The 13,596-nt window shown below is 47.4% G+C and overlaps 1 protein-coding gene across 1 annotated transcript; it reads left to right on the top strand.

The window, feature by feature from the left end:
• The first annotated feature begins 7,769 nt into the window (after nt 1–7,769).
• Nucleotides 7,770–12,703, top strand: LOC123183120 (WUSCHEL-related homeobox 12). Its single transcript, XM_044595860.1, has 4 exons — nt 7,770–8,157; nt 8,321–9,406; nt 11,875–12,125; nt 12,271–12,703. The coding sequence occupies exons 1-4, from the start codon at nt 8,040–8,042 to the stop codon at nt 12,274–12,276; spliced, it is 1,461 nt and encodes a 486-aa protein (XP_044451795.1). The 5' UTR covers nt 7,770–8,039; the 3' UTR covers nt 12,277–12,703.
• Nucleotides 12,704–13,596: the final 893 nt, after the last annotated feature.

Genomic DNA, 13,596 nt, shown 5'->3' on the forward strand with positions numbered 1-13,596 from the left:
GAAGAAGAAAGGAATAGAGGAGAAGAAGAGAAAATAGAATATTTTTCTTCTTTTTTTTCTTCAATCTTCTCCTCTATTAATATCTTCTTCTCCTCTTTTATTTCTTCTTCGTCTTCTTATTTTTTATCGGATATGTCGTTGTCGATATACCCCGTGTCCCGATAACTTCAACACGAGGGGGGGGGGTCGACCTACCCCCTCCCCAATAACATTATTTTCCCATGTATGTATGTCGTCGTTGTCGATATAACCCCCTCTCGGATAACTTCGACCGTGATAACTTATACCACGGGAGCACCCCCGGCCCTCTCGCTCGACCAAAACTCTTGAGGACACCCAAACCCTAGAAAAAAACGATGTCGGTCTCCTACCCCCTCCCGCTGCGCCCCTACCCTTGAAGCGTTGCCGAGGCCACCCCAAACCCGGAATAAGCTAGGTCTACGTTTGCACTAATATATCCACCTGCTGTCATGTTTGTGTAATAATTGCCATGTTGTAATATTTGCAGAAACAATGGAGCACGGATGAGACAAGGAAGCAGAAGAGGTGTTGGGGGACATAATCTTAGCCGGAGGTGATGTCTTGTCGTATCTTAACGACAATGATGGTCTGGAAGAACAGGGTGAAGAAGCAGGCTACGGTGATCGAAGAGTGGAGGAGGAAAGACATGATTATGATGGCTCCGGTGACCCAATGCTGGTGCAAGAAGGAGCCCGTGGTGACGGCTCCGGTGACCGAACAGAGTCCGGCCAGGTAAATATATTAGTTAAGCCTGTGCTGACTAGCTAATTGATGCATTCATTGTTTTGGTATGTACACATATTAATTAACTCTCGTCTTTCTTCTTTTTTCTAGCCCTCCGAATCGAGCACAACTTCGGTAAAGAGACGAGGCCCGAAGAGAAAGTTGCGCTCGGATGAAAGGTTTGAGATCACAGCAATCGCGCGCGACGGCCAACCGATTGAACCCATCCGGACAAAGGAAGCATTTGCTGCTCAGTGCGGGGTTCTTGTTAGGGACAAGATCCCGATCAGCATCCACCAATGGTATAAGCCTAAGAAGGAAGACCCTGAGGTGTCTTATGTCAATGATATGCAGAAAGATGATCTTTGGACTGAGCTGAAAGCAAATTTCACCCTACCGCCAGAGGAGGATCCGGAGAAGCCAGTTAAAGAGCAATTAATCAAGTCTCATGCTCTTAAGAAGATGGCAGACCTATTCAGGAGGTGGAAGAATGAGCTGAAAACGTTTGTCGACAAAGAAGAGACACCAGAATTCATCGACAAATATGAGAAGATCAGAGATCACTGGCCCGCATTTGTGGCCCACAAGACATCAGAAAAGAGTAAGAAGTTGTCAGCGACAAACAAGAAAAATGCTGCGAAGAAGAAGCTTCACCATCGCACGGGGTCAGGTGGCTACCTCAAAGCCCGGCCTAAGTGGGCCAAGGCTGAGAATGATCTGCTTGATAAAGGGATCGAACCGGAGACAATGAACTGGCCAGACCGTTGCCGAACTTGGTTCTTCGGGGCTGGCGGAACCTTGGACCCTGTATCAGGGAAGTGCGTTTGGACGGATGAGCAAATGAGAATACCAGTCAAGAGGCTTCAACACTATATCGATGCAGCGCACCAAGGGACGTTCGTTCCAGACAGAGAGAACGACGAGCTCACAATGGCCCTCGGGAATCCTGAGCGCCCTGGACGGACACGAGGCACGCCAGGCTCCGTTCCGTGGAAGGCTGGTTTTCCGGACGCAGGCGATTACAAATGCCAGGAGAGGAGGAAAAAAGTGGAGCAGACCCAAATTCAGAAGCTGCACGAAAGGGTTCAAGCGCTAGAGGAACGAGACGTAGCTCGCAGCAATCGACCTGCCGAAACTACCCCCGAAGCTACCCCGCCATCTCAGCGGAGAAGCAGCGTGCCTTCCACCGAGCTGCTTCAGCCGGAGCATGTCTTGACGGCTCCTGCTAGCTACCCCGTGGATGCTATCACGGAGTCTCAACATTGCCACCTTATGACACAATGGGAGAACTTCAAAGTCAAGGCGGCTGTCGGCTCTGTTCGACCTCCTGAACCCGGCGCAACTTTTCACCATCGTCCGATTCCAAAAGGATATGCTAGGGTGACGGTGGACGAAATAACGGAGGGATTTGAGGACCTCCAGCTTGACCACCCTACCGGTGAAGGGGAGACTCGGCTGGGTTCTGCTCTGAAGACTCCATGCCTATGGCGGAAGGAGCTCATCAACCTTCCGAACTGGACGCCTCCGGCGAGTAAGGGCACTCCGCCTCCTCCTCCGCCTCCTCCTCTGGCGAGTGATCAGGGCACTCAGCCTCCTTCTCCGACGCGTGGCGGCACTCCGCCTCCTCCTCCGGCGAGTGATCAGGGCACTCAGCCTCCTTCTCCGGCGCGTGGCGGCACTCCGCCTCCTTCTCCGCCTGCGCCGGCGCGCCCGAGCAGCCAGCCTCCTCCTTCTCCGCCTCGTCAGCAAGGGCGGAAGAGACCCGCCGCCGCTCCGACTGCTCCGGCGCGTCGTAGTCCTTCTCCTCCGCCTCGTAAGCAAGGAAAGAAGACAGCCGCAGCTGCTCCGTCTGCTCTGCCGGCGTCTAGCAGTACAGCCAGAGGCAGGAGGCAATACAGATTCGGTCTTTCTCTGAAGACTCCAGAGAAGTTACCATACGAGAGGACCGAGGAGGAAACCACGAAGATCGTGCGAGCCGAAGTGACGAACTTCTTTGAAGGAGTGAAAGCAAAGAAACATCCACCTCCGGAGGAGAAGGTAGATCCGGTGAAAGCGAAGCGCACTCTGGCTGCCCTGACAAAACCACCAAAGTCTCCGCCGAAAGGCAACTATGAGCGCATTATTGCAAAGACATTTGTCGAAGCGGAGCGGTCGGGAAGTACTGTCAGTGATCAAAGGTTAAAAGAACGACGAGCTGGGAAAAAAATTGCCCAAATCGGCGAACAAGCGAACCAATCGTGCCCCCCGCTCAAGGTGTCTAGCGACATCGTCGCTAATGATCCGAGGATGGTGCCCGGTTATAGCAATCTTGGAGATTACCTGCCCGACGATGTACATTATGATTTCTTAAAGGTGGACGAACACAAATACCATTATGGGAAGCCTCTCGTCAAAGATGAAAGATCTCTAACAACAATGATGCGAAGATTACATGATTGGTACATGAAAACCTGCAGAGAGTCTGGGGGGAGGGATACTTTGACGCTGAGAGTTAAAGAGGAGCATGACCTCGTTGGAATTGAACTGTTGAATGTTCCATTTGAGGAGTTCTTCCAGTTTTTCAATCAAAAGGCCCTCGATAAATCAACAGTCACTTGCTACTGTCTGTAAGTAGTACTACTTATGTCATTTAAGTCTCTCTATATAGGTCAGCTCTTTCATTGCATGTATTTATAATTATCCTCACTATATTATGCAGATTGAAGATCGCCGAATTGAAGAAAAGACAAATCGGTGATATTGGATTCATTAACACAAATCTCATAGATGCAACCGAGGTTAAATATCATGCCGAAAATACCGAGGCCAACTTGCTACGATCGTTGGTAATAAATGAAAACAAAGATATAATACTCTTTCCTTACAACTTTAAGTGAGTGTTACTGTCTTGTGCATATTCGGTTTCCCTTATTAGTCTAGATTATAGTAATGTAATTGATGACTTATGCATGCGTGCGCAGCTTCCACTATATTCTTCTAGAGATTAAGCTTGAGCAGGGAGTAGTAACCGTCTTAGACTCGAGACGAAAAGATTCCCAGGACTATGCGGACATGACTCAAATGCTCGAGAAGTAAGTTAAATAGATCATTATCCACCACATCAGCAACTTTGTTCATTTCCTGATATCAAGTAATTGTTTTCTTTGTCTGGCAGGGTTTGGAGAAAATTCACCAAAAAAGCTCCGGGACTGCCGAAGAAGCTGCAATTTAGACACCCGAAAGTAAGTACTATAGTAGTATGTTCCGCGCATCTCCTAGTGATTCAAGCGCTAGTTTCATCAATACCATTTAGCATGCTTGCTTATCAGTTTGATTGACCTCTATTTCTTGTAAAGTGGTTGTGGCAGGAACAAGGGAATGATTTCTGTGGATACTACGTTTGCGAGTCCATCCGCCACACGACCTGTGAGCGGGGCTACTCTGACGAACAATATGAAGTGCGTAAGCAATAATATTCACAATTTTATTTTATTACCATCATTTGTGTTGAGTTTCATTTATTCATATATATATGTATTGACCCCCTTCTTCAAATTAGATCTTTCGGATGCGGGATGAACTCCTAGCACCAGATCGTATGCGAGCAATTCAAGAGGAATTGGCGGCATTCTTCCTTGACCACGTGATCGCTGAAAACGGAGAATACTATGTGGACCCTGTGTTCATATATAATTAGGAGATTATATTGTAAGAGATAATTATTGTATATATGTAGCCGGTAGTGTCGGATAGATATACGAGAACTTGTTGTTCGACCAATCTCTCGGAGAAGGAGAGGTGGTCGATATCACTTCTCTCTGTATGCATATGTTCATGACGATCTTCTGTTTCCTTCATTTGCTTACTAGCTAGCGTGTCTAGTCCTCTCTATACGTATATAGTACGTAGCATCGACCAAGCACGGAGATAAGAGAGGACACTTCTCTCTATTAATTAGCTAGCTAACACAATATATGAAACACCTAAATTAACCCCCAAAACCCCCAACCCCCCCCCCCTTTCAAAAAAAACAAACAAAAACCCCGGCCCCTGAAATGCTGACGCGTGGATGCCTATTGGTCCCGGTTAGTGCCACCAACCGGGACCAAAGGCCCTCCTGCCTGAGCTCGCCGTACCGGCCACGTGGAGGCCCATCTGTCCCGGTTCGTGTAAGAACCGGGACTAAAGGGCTAGGGCATTAGTAACGACCCTTTAGTCCCGGTTCAAAAACCGGGACAAAAGGCCCTTACCAACCGGGACAGATGACCCTTTTTCTACTAGTGATCGCCTCCTTCGCCAGACACCACCTCGCCCCCTCCCTTCCACCTTCCCCGTCGCCTCCACACTAAACCCACCGACCATGTCTGTGCGGCTCCGCCCTCCCCGCAGACCTGTCGCAGGCGAGACTGAAGAGTATCGCGCGGAAAGAATAATATAGTTGAAGGCGTGACACTACTCCGAGCAGATCGAGGACGACGTGCACCATAAGGCTTAATCAGCCGTCGGCCGCGCTCGCCACCCGCCTCCTTCGAGTACTTCGACTGGATGCCGATGGCTACCATGGTAGAAATGGACGCCACACTCACATCAGTCTTCAAGGGTATTAAGGTTGATGTGGCATTATCCAGCATCCAGGATGCACTGGCATTCACCGGCCACATGGTCATGGAAGTCGCGGCAGCCGAAGCCCCCCCCTCCACAACACACCCGCAAGGTCACTTGGAAGAGGAGGAAATGCATGTAGTTCAATTAGCAGAGAATCTTAGCATTAAGGTTGAAGTCTTAGTTGTAATCCTTCTTCAAATCCATTTTGTATATCGAAGTTGAAATTCTAGTAAAAATCGATGTTGAAATATGGTATATAAACTTTCATTGTTGAGCCAGGGTATGAAACTAAATTGAAGTCTGAATGACAAGTGGGGCGCACATGTAAGAAAAATACGGAGGCTGCCATTTTTGTGATTCTGTGTTTGCGCACAGCCGCCTCGGCCTCCATATTCATATGGAGCGCACTCCATATCCCATATGGCGACTCTGCTAAGAGCAACTCTAGTAGAGTCGCCATATGGCAGCCTCTATACCGCATATGGAGCATGCTTCATATGGATATGGAGGTTGCCAAGGCAAACCACAAACAGAGAGTCATCATAATGGGCCTCCATATTTTTCTTTACATGTAGGCCCCACTTGTCATTGACTACAATATTTCTTCTCTGATTCCTCACCGAGAGCACATGTAAGAACTTGAGTGCTTGGCTCATAGACATTGTAAAACACATGAATCCTACCAATAAATATAGGCATAGTAAAACCAAATGAAAAAGTGTAATTAACAAGTTAGTATAACAATATGCCATTGTAGACTCCAGTCACATACTTCATGCATAGGAATTGTAAAATTCATGCCATTTACCTTTGAAAGTGAGATCAAAGATTTATTTTCCCTACCTTTATTTACTCCACTCCTTTGAACAAAGGAATGAATAATGTTGTTAAAGAAAAAAAATCCTATTCATATACATTTCTTCTAGTTTTCTCATGAATCGAACAAGCACTTAGGGCCTCTCTTGATTCACAGGATTGTTAAACACATGGGAACACGATAAGCACAAGAATATGATAGGATTGTGAAAACAAAGGAATTTGCATAATTGCGTGTTTTATTTGCAGGAATAGGAAGAACGCATGCATGAATCCACAAAGACATGGTCAAATTAAAATTAAAACACATGCAAAGGTAAGATTAGATCAATGTTATATTTGCCTTGTTCCTGTGTTATAGAGTGCAAAGCAATCCTTAGGAACTTTTCCTAAGGATTCCAATCCTATGAATCAAACTAGGCACTTAGGAAAATAAGGCAAGGATTTATTTCCACTCTATTTTAGAGGATATTTTTCATCCACTCCAAACTCCCTTAACAATTCATTTGATTCTATGAAGTTTATAGTAATTTTAGAGGATTCTTATCCTAAGGAGTTTTCCTACACATGTTGTATGATCGTATGATTGAAATCCTTACAAGGAAATCCCTAAGGATTGCTTGCATTCTATTTTGAGGGAAAAATTCATCCACTTAAACCTCTTTGCACAATTCCTTCGTTTTTTTCCTGTGGCACCAAACACTCATTGCTCCAAGTTCCCGTGGTTTACTAATCCTATAGGATTCGACATGACATGCCACTCCAATTATGTGTTTTTCCTATTCATGTGTTTCAAAAATCATACGAACCAAACAAGCCCGAAATCCAAACCAAAAGAAATATCCCTGCATTTTCTTGTGACCCATTCCTTTGAATGAATGTTATTACCATAGGATCCTAAGTTTTTTCTCCACTATTCGTATGAAAATATTGCTCCGACTTGTATTTTGGAATTTTCGAAACCATGTTAATACATTTCCAGAGAATTGAGCATGGATTTTAACAAAATGGCATTGAGCTATAGCTCAATGCATAGTGCACACACAAGACGGCAACACATTTAGTTATCATCACCATGTGTGATTCATTTAATATTAAGATCTTTCTTTTTATAGATCATTTGACCGCTTCTTTTATTTTGGTAGTTTTGCTAATTTGGACGTGACTAATAATCAATTAATCGAATGTCATCACTAAGAACCATTTGATCTAGGCATAAGGGATTCATGCATGTGCAAAATGACGAGAATATCTTGCTCGGGCGACTATCGAGAATTGAACGAGAAAGAACTACCAATTTTAAAACTGACTAAACCATAGTGACTCTATTTTTACGGCGTATTTCAAATGTATTAATACAAGGCCATGCAGGAAGGCAGTACTTTTGCATGCCATGCATGCATTCCTTGCTAGGCAATCTAGAGAGAATCAAATCAGTGAGTGCACCTCCTTCCATTTCAACACCTCAACAGTGTGCAGTCAATCTCAAGCAAGCAAAGCATCCATCCATGAGTAATGAGCAGTAGGACTACTACTACCAGTCTACCACCCTTTAATATTCCTCCCCTCCCTATGCAACTGTGCTGCTGCTACTAGCCTACTGCTACATCCACATCCCATTCACACACACACATGGATCCATGCCCAAGTCCAAGGGAGCAAAACAAAAGGAAGGATGACATGGGTGGTGACATTAACTACTGCTCACAGACTGGGGTAGGTAGCTGAGGCGAGGCCGCAAGGGCGCCACGCCATTATAAGCAGCGCCACGCCATAGCCAGATCCATAGGGTTCTTCTTCTTCTTCCCCGGACTACTGCTCCTCCACAGATCGAAGCAACCTCCAATCTCAGATCACATCATCGGTCGCAGCTAGCTCGGTCGATCTGCTCACCCATGGCGTCCTCCAACAAGCACTGGCCGAGCATGTTCAGGTCCAATCCTGCTGCCTGCGACTTCCACCACCAGCCTGACATGAGCAACACCCACACCAGACCCTCCTTGATCTCCTCAGGTATATGTCGCCGCCGTCGCCGTCCGTCGTCCTCTCGCATGATGTGCAATTTTGCTGCAGGATATCATGTTTTTATTAGCTTGTTGCATGATCTGTGTGCGTGTAGAGAAGCTAGGGTTTGTTGGGGGGTTGATCTGATCGGTTTGTGGATGCTAAATGGCAGGGCTTGACCAGGAGACCACAAGGAGCCCGGGGGAGACGAAGCCGCGGTGGAACCCGCGGCCGGAGCAGATCAGGATCCTGGAGGGGATCTTCAACTCCGGCGTCGTCAACCCTCCTCGCGACGAGATCCGCCGCATCCGCCTCCGTCTGCAGGAGTACGGCCACGTCGCCGACGCCAACGTCTTCTACTGGTTCCAGAACCGCAAGTCCCGCACCAAGAACAAGCTTCGCGCCGCCGCGGCCGCTGCCGCTGCCCAGGGCCAACAGCCTACCGGCGGTCGCGCCGCCGTGATGCGCGCGTCCCTAGCGGTGAGGACGCCTGCGCTGGCTCCCGTGACGCCTCCGAGGCGTTTCCTCGCGCCGTGCGGCACGCTCCAGGCGCCGACCTCCTCGTCGTCATCCTCCTCCGACCGCTCCTCCGGATCCAGCAGGTCGGTCACCATGAAGACGACGGCCATGGCGTCTTCCGCGGTGGCCTCCCTGTCCCAGCCCATGCTGCCGCTGTCGACCGCGGCCATCGACCTGTTCGCCCCGGCACCTCCACCACTGACACCATCGCCTGGGCTGTCCGCGTGCCAGCTCTACTACCAGCTGCAGAACCATCCCATGACATCCATGCCGACGCCGACGCCGGTGCGCGAGCTGGTCACCTCCACCCCGGAGCCTGCGCCGCTCCTCCCGCAGTGGCCGCCGCAGAGCCAGTGCCAGTACCTGCCAGCCACCGAGCTCGGCGGCTTCCTCGGCTCGCATGGCCACACGCATCCGACGGCGGTCTCCCCTGGCGCGCTCCTCCTGTCTGGCCTCTGCACCGACTCGGTGTTAGGGCAGCACGAGATCGTGGACGACATGAGCTGCTCCAAGCTGGGTCTCGGCGTCGGCGGCCAGTACCACTTCAACGTCCCGGCGGATCCACCCTCCGACGCGGTGAGCGCCGTGATTAAGGACGACGAGAAGGCCAGGCTGGAGTTTCTGCACCACTACGGCCTCGGCGCCACCGCCGGCGCGGACGTCAGTGCGACCGCCCTCCCATGCACTCCGCCTATCGGCAACGCCGCCGCAAGCTCTGCATTCACCGATCAGCTGCAAGGTACTATGCTCAACTGTTCAGCAGCCAGTAATTTGAATGTACTCCTACGTAGCACGTTTTCATCATTCCATCCATAATCCGCCATGCATTGTTACCTGCTCACATACGTACGGTACACCATGATAGTCTGCCAGAGCTTAGCATGTGCATGCATAGCTGCGCCTGCCCTGTCACTGTCTCGATCTACCTGCTGCATGCAACCTTGGCTTTGGCTCTAGCAGAGCTTGACACCAATGGAGAAAGGCGAGTACTTGCCACTTCCATCATAGAGTACAACACGGCACATAGATCGATAGATTAGCACGGACGACGACATGTCTTTCCCGCTGCATGCTTCATTGCATGCTACGTACGCACACATACGGAGTACATAGCTCCAATCGATCGATCGGATGCATGCATGCGTGGTGCGTACCAAAGACCCAGCATGCTGCAGGCAAGGAGACAAGGTTAGGCCATGTACAAGAGAGACCTATCCTGTCATGGCTTTGTGAGTATGTGCATGCTGTTGTTGACGCCTGCACAGGGACACTTCCATGTCAAGGATAGGGGAACCTGTCAGCTCTTCCAACTGTAGGAACTTGAATGTGCCAAAATATTGTGAGCTGGTGTCCGTAGGGACGCGGACATGACACGGTTGTTGTGAGCCAAGCGACGTGTCGATCGATCGAGCCTGGCTGTCGTGCCAAAATATTGTACCTCATTTTCTTGCTTGATGGAAAAGCATCAGATCATTCATATTCGTAGTGGAAATTAGATGTGATATCCTTAGAAAACATCTAGATATGAATTAGACAAACTGTATATATTTTGCTAGCAAGAAGTTTAGGCAAAAATCTGCTAGTAATTTAATTAAGTATGTTCATGCAAAAGAAGAAGAACGATGGGACTACAAGATAAATTAAGCTCTGCCTTGCCGGATTCTAAAAACGTAGCCCCAGGGGGGAACAACACATGAACCATGATCGGAATGCACGAGCCTAATATATGATACTAGTTGTGAAAAATATAGAAATTTTGTGGAACTGGCATTGGTTCTCGATAATAGGAGAAACACATGAATCCTATAAAGTGTACTGAAATCAAGGTAATAACATATGGGAAAGTAAGATTAATTAGCATGCAATCTATGGTCTTTGCTTTGGTTTTTCTCCATAAGAATGCAAAAAAATAAAAATTATTCTCTCCGTTTTTATTTACTTCACATATTAGTTTTGTCTCGAGTCAAACTTTAGAAACTTTGACCAACTTTATACAAAAAAGTATGCACATCCTTAATACCAAATCAATACCATTAGAATCATCATTGAATATATTTGCATGCAATATATATTTGTTATTGTGAAAGATTAGATTGTTTTTGATAAACTTGGTCAAACTTTATAAAGTTTGACTTGGGCCAAAGCCAATATACGGAGTACATAAAACGGGGGACTATGGGGGTGTTTGGTTCAGGGACTTTTTAGTCCCAGAGACTAGAAAAAGTCCGTAGGAACCAAACGGGAGGGACTTTTTCTACAGGACTAGAAAAAGACTGTACTAGAGAGTCTTTTTTGATTAGTCCCTGGGACTAGAAAAAGTCCTAGGACTTCTGAACCAAACACCCCCTATATGTTTGGGCAGATAGTACATTTTATTTTTTTACTTTTCTTTCGAGACTCAAACAAAGGAAGATTCTTTCTATTTATTTCCCCTGTGTTCCATATATCGGAATCGAATGAAAGAATAGTGACACTATGTTTTTGCTCCACTTCTCCTATGAATCGAGGGGCAATGTTTTTGTTTCACCATCCTGCATCAACCTAGGAAAGACAGCGTTTCTATTTTCCTTCTACTTTTCCCTCCCATAGATCCTAGACATTGTTTGCATCCATCATTGTGCGCTGCACACAAAGCTTTCCAGCACGAAAGCTGGCACTGGCTTGGGATCCCAGGGAACGCGCGCAGGCAGGCAGGCGGGTATCTTCAGAGAACAGTTACTGATCGATCTGCCTGTATAGTCATGTCACGCCAGAGCTTCTTCCCAAGCTGTGCAAAACGTCTGATGGATGCACGGATCCATCGGGAGGGTTTAATTGGTGCGCGTACGTTGTTGAGAGGATTGAGGCGACGGCGGTCAAAAAACTGCTACTCCGATTCCGATAGATAGCCCGGTCTCCAAGCAAGCAAGCAGAGGCAGAGCACTTGAATGCTAGCTGTAGCTTCCTTCTTGAATCCTTCTCGCATCACAATGGTGGCGTCGCTTCCGAGATTGGACGTGTGCATGGCACCTCCGGGTCAGAAGAAGATGCCTCTGCCTGCTGCTTGGATCTCCTCCTGCACTGCACTGCATGCACAATTACACATGCATATGCATCCATAGGGTTCGGTTCTCGATTGTGTACGCAGGCCATAACTCGTGGCAGCTTTTTGTTGCAGTGGTTGCACGTTTGATTATTTTTTGGTACTTCTGTTTTGCGGTGGAGCAGGGCTGCTGGACGCCGGGCTGCTGACCGGAGGAGGCGCGCCGGTGCCAACGGCGACGGTAGTGGCCGTGGCCGCCGGGCGGCCGGGCGCCCCCGTGCAATGCTACAGCGTGCCGGCGATGGCGCGCATGGACGTGAAGGCGCTGTTCGGCCCGGCGGCCGTGCTGCTCGGGCAGACCGGCGAGGCCATCCCCGTCGACGGGGCCGGGGTCACCGCCGAGCCCCTCCAGAACGGCGCCTGCTACTACGTCCTGGTACGTGCCACTCATTCTCACCGTCTACGTGTCCTCTCCAATTGACTAAAGACTAACTAATTGCACCATTTCCGCCTAGATTTTAATTTATTTCTACGTCGTTGTAATCTACTACATGTTTTTCACGTCTTATTTTCGTGTACAGATGTGAGTGACTCGCTGAAGATCGATCGCCGATGCTGTGTACGTCTTGGGTCAAGGGCGCCGCGCGGGGGAATTCCGGCAAGGCGAATTACAGTTATCTCTACCTAGTTGCTACAAGGAAAAAAAGTCCTTATATATAGCTAGCTGCTAGTATATTTTGCTTTGGTCAGTATGTGGATCTATTATAGTTTCTAATCGAGCGTCTTGTGTTAGTACTCTTATTTTAGTGAGGATCTCTTCTAACATGGACAATAGTGTTGGCTTAATTTCCTGTTGCAATAAGCTGCCCCATGTTGCTAGTACTATTCAGTGGTGGTATTAAGATTTAAGCATCCTCTTATATTGTTAAAAGAAGATTTAAAGTTGGCTAACATGCATGTATGAGATGATATGAACTTTGATGAGAGGCATGAGAAATTATTAAGTGTATGTTTGGTTGGTGTACTTAAGGTTGCCACTGTTTGTCACAGTGTTTAGTGTTTAGTGTTTAGCTAGTCATTTTTTGTCTCATGAAATAATTAACATTGATGAGAGCATGCTCATTGTTTGTCTCTCCTCCATATAGGAAAAAGTGACGTGTAAGCATGCATATATCCTTTGTTATACTGTCCCCAACATAGCCCCCTTCTCATGTAGCAATATAGCGCCAAGAGGGGTGATGCCTCCTCCCTCTCATAGAAGTAACTCATCGACGATTTCTTGTTTGGCATGAGACAGTTCATCGAGGTGGTCATGCTGCTCAGGCACACCTGCAACCCGGTCCCATTGATCGGCTCGGAATCATTGCTGAGTCGCTCTAGAACAACATCCATTTCTCATTTCATTTAAATTAAATTCCAGATCGTCCTAATATACGTTCACATACTTTGTTCTTTTTTCGTGTTCTGTGTGTACAAGTGAGTGACCCATTGATGATCGATCAACGATGTTGCTTAGACGTTGAGTGAAGGGTGATGCGTGAGGAAATTAGGCATTTCCATGAAATTTGGTCAAAAAAATTAATCAGGCTCTATTCTAACATGAACACTACTGTTGGCTTGATTTCCTGTGTTGCAATAAGCCACCCCATGTTACTACTATTCATTGGTGGTATTAAGGTTTAAGCATCCTCTTATTGTTAAAAGAAGATTTAAAGTTGGCTAACATGCATGTATGAGATGAGATGAACTTTGATGAGAGGCATGAGAAATTATTAAGTGTATGTTTGGTTGGTGCACTTAAGGTTGCCACTATTTGTCACAGTGTTTAGTTTTTAGCTAGAAATGCCTGAGAGGTTAGGTGATCATCATAGAATTAAAAGGCTCTTTTATTTGGTGTAAGGTAGGAT

The sequence above is a fragment of the Triticum aestivum genome, chromosome 1D (assembly GCF_018294505.1).
Source record: "Triticum aestivum cultivar Chinese Spring chromosome 1D, IWGSC CS RefSeq v2.1, whole genome shotgun sequence".
Taxonomy (NCBI): Eukaryota; Viridiplantae; Streptophyta; class Magnoliopsida; order Poales; family Poaceae; genus Triticum; species Triticum aestivum.

Coding starts and splice junctions, on each gene's coding strand:
- LOC123183120 (XM_044595860.1), top strand. CDS start 8,040: ATGGCGTCCTCCAACAAGCACTGGCCGAGCATGTTCAGGTCCAATCCT. Junction 8,158..8,320: donor ACCCTCCTTGATCTCCTCAG/GTATATGTCGCC, acceptor GCTAAATGGCAG/GGCTTGACCAGGAGACCACA. Junction 9,407..11,874: donor ATTCACCGATCAGCTGCAAG/GTACTATGCTCA, acceptor GCGGTGGAGCAG/GGCTGCTGGACGCCGGGCTG.